Below are 16171 nucleotides of genomic sequence, written 5' to 3' on the forward strand. Positions count from 1 at the left end.
GCCACGGGGTTTACGAGCAACCCCTTCGCTCTCACCTTGTCCTTTTCACCCTCGCCTCGTCCTCTTGCCAATCTACCTGCCCACACACGTGACAAGTGTTGCCTGGACAAGTGTTGCCTCGAGCACAAAAGTCTTCAGTGCGACAGATGCCGAGCCTGCTTCTTACATCACGCATCAAACCGCACTAACATCCTAACTCTCGCAGCACCACAGCGCCGGAAGCCTCTAACTACGCAGCCGCCTTTTCTCTAACTGCACAGCACCTTCAGACCTCGGCGCGATGTGCGGCGTCACCATCCTGCAGTGCCCAGCATGCCGCGTCGACATGGGCGCGCGCATCGACCGTTGCCACCGAAGACGACTGAGGCCGGGCCACCGCACCACCCGTGTCCATTTCGCCACGGAAAGGGGGTTCCAAGGGTACCGGTATCGATTTAACCATCGACGGCACTTCGATTGTGCGTCCGACTCAGGATATAGCAGCGGTTAGTTAACCATCCCGGGCAGACAGCGTGGACATACCCATCGCGGCGCCATCCTACGCTCCAACACTCTTGCGGGGCTGTGACCACCGGAACACGCTCAACCTCCGAATCGCCCTCGGGACCTCCCATATCTTGTTCCAGGGCTGAGGTGGCTGTTCCCAGCATCGTTCATTCGTCTAGCCAGATGGACGTGGATGGCTACATGTAGGTGCACGTGAGTTTGAAGGAAGCCCAGGCGCACATGAAGTATTTTGACGCGAGAGAGGCATGGCATCACGGCTGGACCATAGTCCTTAATAAACCTGAACAATAATATAATAAATTCAAAAGATACATAAGCATTCAGGATAAATCTGAAACCCACGTCCACTAACGTGACATCCCGCTTCACGCCTGAGCGCAAAGGTCGCCAAGCCCGCAAATCATGGATGCACAGCTTGCTTTTATGGTTGTTCTCCAGTGATAGCCCACGCAGCTCTAATGTTTCGGTGATGAGGCTGGACTCATTCCAGCAACAACCCCCTTTCATAGGTAATATGACACCCTAGGCCTACAGTTGGTCAATTGCTGGCACCACCGCATAATATCACGAACTAAGCTGATCAGTTTACTGGCCTATCCCCTGGGACTTGGATCATGTGGCTAGACGAGACGCCTTGAAGTTTCTTATACTTCTACTAAATCTAAGTACCTAACTCGCCTAACTCAACAAGAGGTGCTCCGAAGGAGACCAAGAAAAGAACCAACAGCACAGCCCCCAGCCTCAGTGGCGCACCGGCAACACGCCCTGATCATTATGGAACACATCACGCGGGTCATACGCCGCCTTGATCCGCCCCAGCCTCGGCAGGTTCGCACCCCAGAAATCGGTCCTCGCCTGGGCGGGGTCGATGCGGCCCGAGATGAAGCCCGCGTAGCGGCCGTAGTACTCGTCCGGGTGGCCGCTCTTGATCAGGGTGTGGAGGTTGTGGACGAAGCTCGAGGTGGTGGGCGTAACGTTGCCCGCGGTGGAGGCGAAGGTGAACAGGATGTAGGTGGCGTCGCGGTGGGGGAAGGCGGTGGCCGAGGACGCGACCGCCGCGTTCTGCCCGCCGGCCGCCTGGATCTCGATGTCGTATTGCTCCGCCCCGCTGTCCGTCGTGGCGATGTACTCGAACACCTGGTCGATGACGCTGTTGGGGACGGTCGTCTCGGGCCGGAAGATGATGGATTCCATGTAGAAGTAGGAGGGGGCCTCGCGGCCGGACTGGCTGATTTGCTCGCCCCAGAGCTGGGAGAGCTCGAGGTAGTTGGTGAAGAACTGGGCGCTGGAAGCCTGGGATGGGGGGAACAGGGACGGGAGTCCGAGGGCGTTGAACTCGTCCAGCGTTCCAAAGTACGCTCCAGCCATCAGGATGGTGTCCTGCGTGATTCCAACAATCGACTGCATCTCTATGGGGAGGTTGTCGCCCACGGTCCAGGCTTGCCACGCCTTGAAAACCTCGGCCCGCGTGGCCGTGTCGGTCGTGTTCCAGAGGAACGAGAAGCTCACCGTCTGCGGGGGAGCAGGAAGCGTCTGGAAGACAAACTTGGTAACAATACCAAAGCTGGCCCCAGCACCCCGGATTGCGAAGAAGAGGTCAGGGTTGTGCGACGCAGACGCCCTGACGATGGTCGAGTTTGCCAGAACGACTTCCACCTCCGTGAGGTGATCAATCGTCATTCCGTACTGGCGCCACGTGTAGCCGGCGCCGCCAACAGTGCCGTGGCCCCCGAGGCCAACGTGGGAGCTAGAGCCGTGCGGGATGAACCGCTGCCCGGCGTTGTACATGAGCTCGTCGATCTCGCCCAGTCGGTAACCGGGCCCGACCTCGGCCACGAAGGTCGAGGGGTTCATGGAAAAGTGCCGCAGGTTCTGGAGGTTGATGGACAACTCTCCGGTGGTCGAGCCTACATTACGACGTCAGAAAGTCACGTTTCAAAATGGCGATTATGCGGAACGCTCATACCATAGTTGGCAGCGCTGTGGCCGCCACTCTTAGCCTGCACTTTGTAGCCCGATCGAACGGCGCAGCTCACAAGGTCAGCAACCTGATGGGCCGTGTGCGGGAAGGCAACGGCGGCGGGGACCACGGCATAGTCCAGGTTATAGGGGGCAACAATGGCCGAATAATTGGCGTTGGAAGGGAACGCAACAAGGCTGGAGTTGCCGCCCAGGGCGGCGACAAGGCACCGGGCAAAACCAGAAGACGGCATCGTGGATCAACTGTCTGATAGACAACTCAAGCCAAGTAAAGGTTGGCGTCGTGGTGATGGTCTCAGCTAGAGCTTGAACTCAGCTCAGTCAGGTAAGCTATTGTATGCTCTTTTGTATCTCGTCACGCGTAACATTGTACCTGGGGTTAGTCCCGGACACTGTCGTACTCCGAAGTCGATAGTTTTGTGGCTGGCAAAGTCCGGGCGGAGACAGGAGTCTCAGCTCCGGCTGTGCCGCAACACTCAGGTAAGACCGGCCAAACAAACGGCTCCGACGTCAAGTTGAGAAAGTTCCCGAGTCGCAGCTGAAATCGGTGTGCGCCACCGCGGGGGGTCGGGGCTGGGGCTGAGCACACGGAACGGAGACGCCATTGTCTCGATCAGGAATGATATTGGAGTCGAACTTTGATATTCAGCTGACGAAAGAAATCGTGGTAAGAGTACCTAATTACGATGTATCTAAGGAAAGGGAATAGAAAGAATCCTCCTCAGAAACCCGCCCTGCCGTATATGCATGATACAGTGCCCGGTGTCAAACTTTAGAAAGTTTACAGCTCAGATCCTAATTACACAGAAGCCACCCCCGTGGTCCGAATGAACTCCTTCTGGACCTGTGCCCACACCTTCTGGGCGGTGCCGTCCTTCCTGAACTTCTCCAAGAGCTGATCTACCTTGGGCGGCGCAGTCTCGGCGTGGTTGGTGATGGAATACACACCGCTGGCGCGCTTCCCGTCGGACCCCTTCGCAACCTTGACACCCTCGGGCAACGGGACACCAGCGGCGCCACCGTCGCCGCCGGGGAACCTGGCGCTGGTCGCAAAGAACAGCTGCCGCTCGCCGGCCTCGTCGAAGGGGGTGGCGATCAGCGGCGCAATGACCAGGGAAACGGCCCCCCAGATGGCCTTGATGATGGCGAAAGTCAGCCCCTTGACATCGTTGCCCAGGTTGGTCTTGACGAAGCCCGGGTAGTCGTGGACGAAGGAGACACCTGGTGCCGTCTTGGCGATGGCCTCGAACGAGAGGGTCATCATGGAGCAGAAGTGGCCCCGGCCGCTCGGGCTGAACAGGTTGGTGGTCCGGCCGGCCAGGTCGTCCATGTTGATGGGGCCTTCCTTCGTGCCTGCCATGACGGACACGACGCGGCGCAGGTCGGTCGCGTTCTGCAATTGCGGGAGGAGGTTGACGACGAAGCGGAGGCGGGCAAAGTATGCCACGGCGGTCGGGTAGTTGAGTCCTTCTTCGGTGTCTATAAAGAGGAATGTGTCAGCTCCATGTCGGCTTCCATTGCGGGGGCTTAATCCAACTGGCAACACGCCGTCGTGCACGCACCTTTACCGGTTATCATGCTTCCCGTGCTCAAAAACAAAAGGTTGATGGCAGATTCCTTTTCCTTGATCTGGCGACAGACATCGTCGACGGAACGCAGCAAGCTGACATCGACGCTGATGAAGATGTACTCCCCGTCGGGGTTCAGCTTCTTCAATTCTGCGCGGACGCGGTCTCCAGACTGCTTGGACCGGCCGAGAAAATAAATGCGAGGCTTGATGGCGTTCTTGGCGAACTGCCTCAGCGAAGACTCGCCGATGCCGCTGGTTGCACCGGCAAAAACAGCCACCAGACCCGGCCGGAGAGTAGTTGGGATCTTGGAGTTGGAAGACCGGATTTGCTCTAGAGAGACCATTGTGAATTCGTGCTCGGTGTGTAGGTTTTAAATGATGCCTTTTTATTCTATTTTTTAGTTTCGGATCGGATGCTATGGCAGTTGTGGTTGTGGTATGGTAGGTGCTGTGTAATGTACGGATGGTATTATTCGGGAATCGGGAGAGAGAGCCGAGGAAGCAAATCACCCTGCGTTGACCTTTGAAGGCTGAGGTGGCGTTTTTGGACCAAAAGGAGAAAGGCGATGAGGGAGGATAAACCAGAAGATAGCGCAGCGGAATGTCGGGCTGCTGTGGTGGAATGTTTTAAAACCAGCAATTACACAACATCAAAGAGCAACGGGCCGGACGCTGGTCCGCACCCGAACATAGCAGGTCCGCTGAGCAATTTCCCCGATTGCCGTTCCGGCGACACCTTAAATTGCAACAGAGAAATGTGATTGGTTAGGGGACCGGTGTGGCAAGGTGCCGCTGCACAACCGGAGTCCGCACCCGGTTCCGTGGGGTGTTGACCGAAAACTTCCGCTTTGGTGATGATTCGGGATTCCAAAATTTCCCAGTTTGTCTGCACCAGTTCTGAGTCAGTGTCTCAGGGGTAAAAAGGAAGTTAAGGAACCCCAGTTGGCATCATCCCCGCATCGTCTTAACGGTCTTATTATCATGTACCTATACAATAACGAACCCAATTCCCCTCCTTGTCTAAAGGGATGGGTGACTGTTCAGGGTCCGTTTCAATAATTTCAAGAATTTCAAGAATACATGTATCAATCCTTAAGAATGTATTGAAGATACCTATCTAGTCATTGAACTGGCGTGGTAACAAAGAGTCGAGCGGCCAAACCGGAGATAGTTCGAAGGGTCGGCTCTCGGCCAACACCTCCGACTTTCCAGCTGCCACTTGTTTCCAGTCGTCGGACGATGTGCTTCATGCTGAGGCTCTGATTGAGCCCGGTACGCCGCGCACGGCACGGGATAAACCAGACGGCACGGAGGAACACACCACATGGGTCGGCCTACAAGTTCATCACCAATTCTCATTCGTGGAGATAGCCGATACTAGCATTGCTATCTCCGACCATCTCCCAATTTCAATTTCCTTTCTACCTAATCTCAATGAGTCAATCCCATCCAGCCACCAAACCGGCAAACTGCCAAACACCTGAGAGGCTGAACCTAAGCACAAACCGTCTCCGTCACCGTCGCCACGCTCGTCCCCGCAACCGTCGTGTACGCTACCCGCGTGACCGGAAACTGCTGCGTATTGATATCCACAATCGCCGTGCCCGTCAGCGTCGAGACGGTGTTATCAATCACCGTCACCGTCGTATACACCACGGTGCGCACCTCCACCGGCGGATAGACCCGCGAGCCCTCACCCGTCCCACTACCCCCCTGCCTCCTCACCTTATCCGCACACGCCTCGGTCACCGTCTCCGTCGCCGTGACGGTCGTGCTTGGGCGGTGGATGGTGAAGGGCGTGGTGATGGTCGGGTGCGGGTTGCGGCTGTCGCAGACGGTGCGGGTGGTGGTGCCGGGGAAGACGACGCTGGTGTCGGTCGCGATGGCCACCGTGTGCTTGGTCACCACCGACACGCCGGGGACGCTGAAGTACTCCCAGTCCTCGAGCGGGCGCGGCGGCGGGCTCGGCAGGGTCACCCCCGGGATGGTGGTCGAGCGCGTCGAGGTGGTCACGCACAGGCCCGTGGTGGTGGCCGTGTGCGCGAAGTTGGACCACGTCCAGGTGAGGTACTCCCAGTCGTGGTATTGGACTACGAGCGTGTTGAGGCAGTGGTACGACACGTAGGTGGCCAGCGGGGTGGTGACGGTGACGGTGGGGAGGTAGAACTCGTATTGTGTCTGGAGGGGGCGGTCGGTGTCGGTTACGGTGATGGTGCTGCGCGCCGTGACGGTTGCTGTTGATACCGTGGGTTCATGGCCCTCGGGGGGATACCTCCAGTCGAAGGTGATGCATGACGAGGTGATGGTGCTGGTGAAGGGCGGCGGGCCAGTTGTGGTCGTCCATCCGGCGTCTCTCGTGATGGTTGGATCCCGGGGGTTGACCGTGACAGTGGTGGGCTTTAACCAAGTGGTCGTGGTTGTTGTTGAACTTGCGTGATTCCGTTCGGCAACAGGTTTAGCTTTGAGGGGGCTGGCCAAAATGAGGGTGGCAAGTTGGAGCAAGCACGCCCCCAGGGTGAAACCAGAACCTTGAGTCCTCGCCATGTTGATGCAAGTCCTTAGTCAAGTCGCGGATCGACAATTGGTGACGGCGTAGAGGTGACTGCAGTGTGTAAAAAGGCTCGCAGGGGTAAAGCGACGATCCTTTAAGCTTCTTAAAGTACTATCATCGTGTCTGATGGTCCTAATGCCATCTTTGCCCAGACTACCAACTCTCACAGTAGAAGGTGGTTGCTTAGTCCTGCAATGTAGCAGCGACTGCTTACCTTCCGATGAGTAACCATGTTCTGGTGGTAAGTCCCACGACATTTATTAGCCGAATACTACACCTGCTGCACGGTATTTTACTCAAGTTGGGCCAAACCTCCCAAGTTCTTGAAAATGGCAACGAAGTTGAGTGGGGACCGGAGTACATCTCTCCGTTAACCTCTCAGGGGTTGGTCAACTTTCAGTTAACTCGGAACCTTCACAGAGATCGAAGAACATGCATGAAATGTTACAATCCAAACACCGGGTTTAGAACAATTTATAAGGGCATCCATGTTAAATATGGGGAGCGTATTCGAACCAGCTGAGTATCAATATGCCTCTCAAGGCCGTCTATCAATAGGGGTCGCCCCGGTTAACCTACCCTACAACATTGCCTTCATGAATTGAACCTCCCCTCTCATGTATGAGTTAGGTATTTCTCTCAAAGGCAGACGGAATCGCGTGCACTAATCACGCGAGCGTACTGTACCTGCCCGTCTGGGGGGAACGATCCCCTCCGAGAAACAGTTCCCGGGCATGGGTGTAACCAGAGGCCAGGCCCATTCATTGGCGGGCTCGTATAGCTCGATGCCTAACTCTGTCTAACCACAGCCAACATGTCTCGGCGGACCGGCGGAGGGCTTTATGTTCTTGACTGAACCTCTTTCCAGATCGAGGAACAACATTTCATTTCAATCCTAAGGACTGTGCAAAGCAAATTTGCAACCTTTGAATGGGGTCGTGCACGAAGGATACTCATTCGTCCCGTTATCCAAGTTGTCGAGGCTGACGTACGAATATGATAGTGTATGAATAACGGTGGTCATGCATGGTATATGTGTAAAGGTTGCTTGCATTGATCAGAGCTTCCAGATGGTGGGAGGCTCTGTTTCTATATACAGAGAGAGAGATGGGGCTGCAGGGCTCCCTGTTAGCCACCAGGCTCCCTGACAGCCACCATCATGACTTGTGACCTCTGTATCCATTTCAGTATGTAGTAAGCGGGAGCCAACGCAGTGAGCTAAGTGCTTATTGCACAAAACGGACCTTGTTGTCATAAGGCTTACGGTTCCTGCTCTTGGTCTGCGAGCTCGGGGGATCGCTGAAGGCCGTATGAGGTATCCCAAACCTTGTGGTCAGCCAGGAACAGCGGAAATCGTTGGCATACAAAACGACCAAATTACCGCGCGCAAAATAGAAGAGAGATCCCGACCTGCTATTGTGGAAAAGAAGCTGGGTGCAACTGTCTGATTGATTGCGAATGTGGCTTGCAACTGCAAGCAAACTCTAGCAACTGAAAGGCTCTAGCAACCGAAAGGCGGCGTCAATACTTGATTACCGAAGATATGGTGCCCATGGCCAAAGTAGATAGCTTAAATGTTGTCTTCACCCTGGCCCTTGTCCTCCTTTTCTTCCTTCGTCTCCTCCTTTTCTTCCTTGGCCGTCGTCGGGACCTTCACTGTGATCTCGTCCTCCTTCATCTTCCCCATCTCGAGTTCGGTCTCGGCTGCCTCCTCTGAGATCCCAGTGGGGACCTCCACCTTCGCATCCTTCACCGGCTTCTCGCCCTTCTCCACGACTGCCTCCTTATCCTTAAGTTGAGTGGACAGAACGCCCTCGCCATGATGGTCTGGGGCCTTGGTAGCGCTGTTGTCGGTTTCAGGGATGGCCGCTTTGTCGGTACCGCCATCGCCATCCTTGAGCTCCTTAGCATTACCCCCCGTGGTGTCCTCCACGTGGTCTTCCACCTTCATCAGTTCTGTCTTGACCTCACTCTCCACCCCCGCTTCGTTTTCAACCGCGGTATGAACGGCATCACCGCCATCGTCTGTATCCGCGCCGATGTCAGGGACTGCCTCTTTCGTGGCGTCGTCGCTACCGCCCTCCTTAGATTCAGACTTGTGCTCCGGGGCCTCGTCCAGGGGTTGACCCGTTTCAGCCCGATCAAACTTGTCCCCGTCCTGAACAGGGTTATTATCTTTATTTTCGGTGTCGATCATTGCGGTGACGCTGGCAAGAATCTCAATAACATCCTCGGTGCTTAGCTGGAGCACCTCATCGGCGGTCTTCGTCGAATCCGAAGCCTGTGACGCGGCGGGACGACGTCTGATGTCGGGGACCGGGCGCCACTCTGGGTCACCTTTTTCAACTCTCATCAACTTGACAGCAGCCCTGTTTAATCCTAGAAGTTAGCAATTTGTTGCATCCAAGGGCGTGAAGACGTTCTGGTGAGGATAAATGTGGCATATGGGGTCGAGATAACACCCGTTTCGTGATCTAGGAGTCATCTACAAAACGCCTGTCAGGAAAAGCACATACCACTCGTGGCCAATATCACCGTCCCACTTCTTGTCATGCATCTTGCGGGCCAAGTCGAGCGAGTTGGCGGCAAAAAGCTCGATCTCCTCAACGAGAAACCAAGCGACAAACTTGAATCCGGTCGAGTTTGAATCGTTTCTATAGCCTGCAAAGACGGCGATGGGGTCGACAGAGACGGGGGTGTACTTGATACTGGGGGTGTTGACGCTGGCGAACTGGGGAGGCTCGTGGCTCACGGGCATCCAGTCACCCGGGAGAACCAGAGAGACAATATGACCCTCTGCGTCAAAGATCTCCACGTCCGGGCCGTCCTCGACGCCATAGCGGTTAAACTTGATGGACTGAGTCAGCTCGGCGGTGATGCGCTCCATCAACTCCTCCTGGCCCATTTCCTTGTGGTTCTCAAGAACGAGAGACTTCTTCTCGGAATATTCTGGCAGTAGATGGAGGTTCGATTTAACGTAGATGATGTTCTTGTCCATCCATTGGGGCTGATTCTGGACGTGGACGATGGCGAAGGAGACGCCATCCGGCTTTTTCTCGCCGCTGTTGATGGTGCTCATCCGGCTACGGTCGTAGCCAGTAGCGGAAGGGTTGAAGTGACTAAAAATGTGCTTCGGCAAGAAACTACTCAGCTGCAATTAGCTATCTCTGTTCAGTGTTGCCGCACGCGAGAGACGGGCGATTCAACACTACCAACACACAACCGTGGGCTTGAGGGAGCAAGCCCACGCTTGCACAACTCACGAAGGCCATGGAAAGACTTGAGCTACTTACCCTCCGTTAATGAGGGCGGCCTTGGGGCGCTGACGCTCATCAAAGATCGAGGTGCCAGAGCGATTTGCGACGCCGGTAAGGTTGCGGTTGTGGTTGCCATGGGAGGCATTGCGGAAACCACCACGATTGCCGCCACGGCCACCGCGCCGGGCGCCTCGATTCGAATATGAACCGCGGTACATATTGAAGATGCTGGAATCGAAGAAAACCAACTTCTTGGTTGGGGTTTTGGGTTCTGAAGGTCGATGTCCAGCCAACTGGCAGAAATAAGAACGCAATGGGGCTCGAAAGTAACCGGCCAAACTCGCAAACAGCCCGGCACAAAAATGAAATTGGGACCTGAAGAGTCCAAGTCCCTTTGTGCCGAGAGGAAGAGGGAGAAGTGAAAATTCAATGCGGGTCTCAAGGTAAAAACCACCCAGCCTAAGGCAACCGCAAGTGAATGCTCAGGGAGAAGCACCCTGACGGCTTGGGCATCGACAAAATTTGTAAAAAGGCACATGTGAGGTGAACGAGGGGCTACCTAATCATGAGGGTCCGAAGGGAATTGCATCGTCCTCGGCACGGAAGGCACCGTGGTCCCTGGGCATTCAAATATCACGGCAGGTGCGAGCAACACCAGTTGGAGCCAGTCGTTACCAATTGACACTTCACGTACGTGTTAACTGGTGTCTGCCTTGGTATGTGTATGTAAATGGCTGAGAGGTCAAGTATTTGAACTTGGCTAGATGGGGGGGGTGATGATTTGGGAACTCACAAAGGTTGTTTGTTTATTGAGCAAAAGTGGTGTGCTGACACTGGTTCAGGTTCTTTCTTGAATGCCTTCTCCACAAATGAATGACTTGAAACCCCACGACGACTCTTAAATGGCAAGGTTCATGGAGAACTACGTAGAACGGGAGGGGGGACAGAATGGAAAGGGAAGACAGAGAAGGTCAAAGGGCTGGGCACCAAATGTTTGCACACTTGTAAAGGACAGCCTCAGAGAGAAGACAAGACTTTGGATTTGTTTTCCAACTAGGCTCCGTGGAGTGCGCCTAAGGCTCATAAAACAGGAGGAAATGGCCTGTCGCCAAATACGTATATCATGATAAACCCCAATAAATCTGTCCACGCCAGCTCCCAACCCTGATAGAGCGGCGTGGACGAAATGCAGAGCAAGTCCAACCATGCAGTACCCTTCCTCAACTCCTTTTCTCCCAAGAGTCTGTCCGCCCATTTGCCGATGGCCTAGAACACCGTCCCGTCGCTGTCAATGAGAATGGGCGGTTCCTTGGTATTCGGCCGGCTGACTTCGGCAATTTCTCGCCCTCCCTGAAATCAATGTTAGTAGTTGACACCGGAACGACATGGACGGGTGAGCACGAACCTTCCAGCTTCCGGCCTCTAACACTTGCGCCAAGCTAAGCTCATGCCCAGCCAGCTCGGCCTTCAGCGCCTTGTTCACATCGGTAGTCAACATATCCAGGAAGCCCACCGTGACACCGCGCCACTCGACAATAACATCATCGCCAGGGTCAAACATGGGCGCGACCTCGACACCCCCAGTCCCTGTACGCTGCGAGTACTCAGTATAATGCTGCAGGCCGCGTTCCTGGTCCTCGGGCTTGAGCGTGAGCACACCAAGGTCGACGAAAAGCCCGCCGTTTCGGTACTCGGGCAACCCGGTGAGAAGTTCCTGGCCGGCGAATTGGATCTTCATGATGCTCTGCATCGGTTGCATGAGGGAGTATGTTAGCCACTGAGTGAGCTTGTGGAAGGGAAGGATGCTCTCCCATGGCGCAATGCCGTTGGATTGGCCGGTCGCGTTGGGGAAGGGCGAGAATGTCGGGCTGCTGGGCGATTGCGCAGGTTGTGGCATCGAGCTGCAGGGCCAGGCGTCGCCGAGCGAAACACCGTTGATGGCCGTCCGAGATGGGGGCCAGATGGGGTTAAGCCCGTTCATGAGGACGTTCCAGAGCACCGGCATGGGGACAATGATCACACTCGAAGCTTGCGTCGATGGGTGGGAGAGAATGTGGTCTGGAACCTGTCGTTAGCAAGATGCCTGGTATAAACCATCCCTGGGAGATCCTTACCGAGCATGTTGCCTGGCCGGCCATCTTCGCCGAAGAACTCCTTGTTCTCCAGGGCCCTCCCGAGGCGGATGAGAAGTTGCGCCCTGCCTTCGATACCGGCCATCTCGTTCCCGGGTCCCGACTGCAGGCCCTGGGCGAGTTTCTCCACTGTTAGTTGCCGCAGGCCCTCTCTGTCGACCTGGTACTTGTTGCTGCTGCCCGAAAAGAGGCCCTGTGGCGGAGGTTAACATGCGTTGAGAGATTTGCCGGTCCTAAGTTCAGTGGACTTACGGTCTTGAACATATCCAGGGTCGCAACAGCGATACCCTCGGACCGCCTGTAGACTCGGCCGTTTTCGACGCTCTTGTAACTCCACTCTGTGCCAGCACCAGCATCCAGCAGCACGCTGACCAGGAAAAGATCAAGAATCCGCTTGCACTTCTCGGTGTTATCGATCTCCTCCGGCCATGTCGCCAAAAGGTGGGCGATCCGGTCCCGCCCACCGACGCCGAAATGCTGGTATCGGCCATGCCCAGGAATACTCGTGAAGGGCGCGTCGTAATCGCGCTGTCGTATCGCGGTCAGTTGCCTGTGCAGCGTCCGAGTCGAGGGCCAGCGGGGTCATGGATAGCCCTGTGGACCCCCTCTCTTCTGCCCAACTCAGAGAAGGAAGACCTACCTTGATAATATTCGCAACAAACGAGACAACATCTGGGAACTTTTGCATATCCACATCAAAATGGCGCAGGTCGTTTTTGCACGCTTTCGCCGTCACGATCTTGCATCGTTCTCGTACAGCGCCCAAGCTGCGCAGGTAGCCGGCCGGGTCGAGTTGCGGGTCTGGCGGCCTCGGCATCGTGACGCTGGACATCGGGCCGGGAGAGAAGGGGGTAAGCGGGGTTCCGGGGCCGCCGGTGCTCGTGGTGCCAGCCGATGTGCGGTTCATCATGCGTGCGCTTGTGTTGATGGGAGTGATGATGCTCGAGGACCCTGACGTGAGGGACGATTTTGACTGTGAGTTGGAGAGGGTTGGCTGTGGGTTGCTCGCCGCCTTCGGCGCCCGCTCCCTCCTCGAAAATAAGCCCATGTCTGCTGCTGCTGTGGTACGTGGATGCCGTTCCAGCGGTCGGCCAGTGGCGCGCGATCGGCAGGTAGCGGCGGTCTGCAGGTGGCCGTCTCGGGATTTGACAGCGGGGGCTCAGGAGCTCTCGTGACGCGGTGGGGTCGACACAAGCGGCGCCGGAGAGGGCTGCGATTGGACAGGCGGGGGTCTGGACCTGACGGTGAAGTTGGAGTGCTGGTAAAGGAGGTCAACCAGCCTGCGTTGTCAGTGCAGGAAAAGTGTTCGTGGTTTAGGATTCGATTCGGGTGAGGGTGCGTCGGGTCTTTGTCGTATCGGCTGCGGGTTGTGGTCTGTTTTGTGGCCTTGGGAGCATTCAATAGTGCAAAGAAACTGGAACCAGGGGGTTGTCGGCCGCAGGGGTGGTCGGGACGACGAGGTAATTGTTGCCGTTGGTTGGGACGCTGGCAGCAAAAGTCAACAACAGAAGCGGCGAGGTCGCAATGGGACAAGCCCGTGGGTCGTGGGCCCCCCCTTCTTCACATGGATCGATGGGTGGAAACCAAGCGTCGAACCCGCCAAGATGAACCTGGAAGCTCGGGATGAGGAGGGGTAAAGTGGGGTCCCCAGGGCTGCCCTGGGAGCCTGTGCGCCTTCCCTCTGGGCGCGCAGCTAGATCCTGGCGTCTTCGCCCAGGGCATCTGGCTGCATGAGACGGGAAATTGGAGGGGAGATGCAGAATGGGAATGTACCTAAAATAAAGAGGAAAGGCGTGCTGAAGAGCCAAAGGTCGAAATGTCTTTTCTCAACGCTGGATTCTCAGCGCCGCTGACTCGGAGACTCGGTCGCTTCTTCCCGTTTTCCCGCTCGTTTAAAGTTTTCCCCTGCTAGCGAGTTTCTTTTTTGTTCTTTTCTTTTTTTTTTTTTCTTTTTTTTTTTTGTTTCTTTGGTGGCCACGAACTTTTCCCTGCTGGATCCTCACGCTATGTTCACGGAATGGCCCTCGTTCGAAAAGCCGATGGGTGTTTTGGACTTGGCAAAGAGCGATGCTGCCCAAGGTGCCAGGGGAAAGTGTTGTCCTCGGACCCGATCGATCGAACGAGCGATAGGCTGATCGGCCGCAATAACTCGCCCCTGAAGAAAAGTTTCGATTACCCGCGCCCACAACGACCAGGATGCTGAGTGAGGGACCTTTCTAAGGCAATTTTGGGTCTCCACGACCAGGACAGCAGCGCATCAAAGACCTCTACAGGCGAAATCAGCCCTCTTTATCAACTCACACACATCCCCCTTGACTCTGCAGTTCGACGCCCTGGACAAGCCCCTGAGATTCCCCTCTGACAAACAAGAAAGACAACTGACCCTCCCGACGCGAACTAACGCATCGCTGAACCAGCGATTCAAATGCCATGGAAGGATTTCTAGCGGTCGAGAACCACTGTAAAGCCCCGCCAATGCCTCCCAGACGATTGAACACCCCAGCAAGCCATCACCGGGGAACATTCCAGTTGGGCCTCCCAAAATGGCGCCGCAACCGGGCCACAACGTGGTGAGGGTGCCCCTGTCTGAAACTTTGGCTTTTCTGCAGGTACGGCGCAACGTCAACCCACCATCACAGAGCGGCCTGGATTGATGCACTCCTCTGAGGATGTCACACTGCGACGGTGCTCTGCCTGAATTGGGTGTATCTGGACGGCCCGGTAGAGTGAGGATCTTTGAAAACGTTGCAGCCTGTTCAATTTGGTCGCTCGGTGACCAGGATCGTTCGGGATGGGCATCCGTCGGTGTGTGTGTGCTGGGTATGTCTTCTGGTCAAATGCTGTCCCGGGAAATCCTCGCTTCTGCTTCAACGGGCATTCGGGACTTGGGCGAGCAAGCGTCGGTCCCGCGCCCAGCCCATAACGAGCACTCGAGTCCAGGACAACCGAGACTAACCTGCGCTTCTGCGCGCTCCGTGCAACAAACATCCAAGCGGTGACTGTCAGGCGCCGGTCGTCTTGGAACTTCCGCCTTGGGCTCGTACTAGGCGCGCTAACGATCCGAAAACAACGCGCCGAACCCACCGGTGTGGTTTGCTCCCTGTTTGCGGCACTAAAACAATGCTTTGGGCCACACTCCGGGCCCAAGAGAAGCTAGAATTAATCTAGAAACATCAGCGAGTTTGTCATGGGCTCCATCCACGGCCCCCGGAGTCAATCCGTGGCCAACCTGGCGGCCCCTATTTCATTCTCGACACCTCTTTTGTCGTCCCCGCTCTGGCCGGAGAAACACACTAATGACGACGACTGACGAAACGAATTGGCTTTGCGGTGGTGCCAAGAGAACCCGGCCGCAAGCTTCACCCGCCGTCGGCCCGCTCGTGGCCCGATCTCTGTCGATCTCCGAGGTATTTGTTGTTTTGCTGCGTTGCTGCTGGAAAGGACCAGTTGTGCTTCAACTTAACAAGTTAGTTACTCAACACCGGTTTCGTGTGGCGCCGCTGGTGGGATTGGGACCGGCCTCGCCGGCCCCAGGAGCGTCCTCTCGTGCAAGAACCGCTTCTCGTCCCCATTCCTTTGCAAGCAAGAAATTACAGGTCCCTAAGATGCGGTTATGTGCTATTGAACAGTTATGTCACAACTACCGCCGAATCTCCCTCGCCGGAGGGACGTCACAGGCATGCATACGACAAAAGAAAGCCGCCCAGAGCCCCTCCCCTCGGCCAAGCGCAAAATCGGATCGACACACCCGAGTCTCTGTATCTGGTAGTGAGGCGTCTCTGGGGCGGGCACGGGCTGGGGACACAACCCCGTTCTGGGCCCGTGAGTTTACCCATCCGAGGTGCAGAGCCGGAGAGAGAAAGAGAAGCACCAGGACGATCTGCTTTTTAGCATGCATTTCCTTGCCCATTCCTCTCAAGATCGGCCCTCTGCGGCCCACATGCATGACAGGGGTGGTGGGACTCGACCCGCAAACCTTTCCCACCAAACCAGCCCATGCATGCCCCAGGCGGTGCACGGAGACGGGGAGCATTGTTGGAGGCCCCATCACTCCATCGTTCCCCTCTTCAGCACAATCCTGCGGACCGTAGGTGAGAGGAAGCTCCTATGTGTAATGCCACCCCTAGGCTCACGAAGGATGCAGAAGGCAAAAGCTGACTTCCATAACGTTTCA

General features: G+C 56.0%; 6 protein-coding genes across 6 annotated transcripts; all 6 read right to left on the reverse strand.

Annotated features, from left to right (window-relative positions):
* Positions 1 to 1248: 1248 nt before the first annotated feature.
* CHGG_07649 (uncharacterized protein) lies at positions 1249 to 2720 on the reverse strand (the record flags this gene model as incomplete). The annotated part of the gene is made up of 2 exons (XM_001225304.1): positions 1249 to 2414; positions 2474 to 2720. The coding sequence occupies 2 exons, from the start codon at positions 2718 to 2720 to the stop codon at positions 1249 to 1251; spliced, it is 1413 nt and encodes a 470-aa protein (XP_001225305.1).
* A 566-nt stretch (positions 2721 to 3286) lies between these two features.
* On the reverse strand, positions 3287 to 4401 carry CHGG_07650 (uncharacterized protein; the record flags this gene model as incomplete). Its single annotated transcript, XM_001225305.1, has 2 exons — positions 3287 to 3966; positions 4050 to 4401. The coding sequence occupies 2 exons, from the start codon at positions 4399 to 4401 to the stop codon at positions 3287 to 3289; spliced, it is 1032 nt and encodes a 343-aa protein (XP_001225306.1).
* A 1150-nt stretch (positions 4402 to 5551) lies between these two features.
* CHGG_07651 (uncharacterized protein) lies at positions 5552 to 6601 on the reverse strand (the record flags this gene model as incomplete). Its single annotated transcript, XM_001225306.1, has 1 exon — positions 5552 to 6601. One exon carries the CDS (start codon positions 6599 to 6601, stop codon positions 5552 to 5554), a length of 1050 nt encoding a protein of 349 aa, XP_001225307.1.
* A 1577-nt stretch (positions 6602 to 8178) lies between these two features.
* CHGG_07652 (uncharacterized protein) lies at positions 8179 to 10083 on the reverse strand (the record flags this gene model as incomplete). The annotated part of the gene is made up of 3 exons (XM_001225307.1): positions 8179 to 8977; positions 9125 to 9727; positions 9902 to 10083. 3 exons carry the CDS (start codon positions 10081 to 10083, stop codon positions 8179 to 8181), a joined length of 1584 nt encoding a protein of 527 aa, XP_001225308.1.
* A 1048-nt stretch (positions 10084 to 11131) lies between these two features.
* CHGG_07653 (uncharacterized protein) lies at positions 11132 to 12907 on the reverse strand (the record flags this gene model as incomplete). The annotated part of the gene is made up of 5 exons (XM_001225308.1): positions 11132 to 11215; positions 11271 to 11923; positions 11980 to 12190; positions 12250 to 12525; positions 12638 to 12907. 5 exons carry the CDS (start codon positions 12905 to 12907, stop codon positions 11132 to 11134), a joined length of 1494 nt encoding a protein of 497 aa, XP_001225309.1.
* Positions 12908 to 15468: 2561 nt separating this feature from the next.
* Positions 15469 to 16030, reverse strand: CHGG_07654 (uncharacterized protein; the record flags this gene model as incomplete). The annotated part of the gene is made up of 2 exons (XM_001225309.1): positions 15469 to 15597; positions 15746 to 16030. The coding sequence occupies 2 exons, from the start codon at positions 16028 to 16030 to the stop codon at positions 15469 to 15471; spliced, it is 414 nt and encodes a 137-aa protein (XP_001225310.1).
* Positions 16031 to 16171: the final 141 nt, after the last annotated feature.

This window comes from Chaetomium globosum, genomic scaffold (assembly GCF_000143365.1).
Source record: "Chaetomium globosum CBS 148.51 scaffold_5 genomic scaffold, whole genome shotgun sequence".
NCBI lineage: Eukaryota > Fungi > Ascomycota > Sordariomycetes > Sordariales > Chaetomiaceae > Chaetomium > Chaetomium globosum.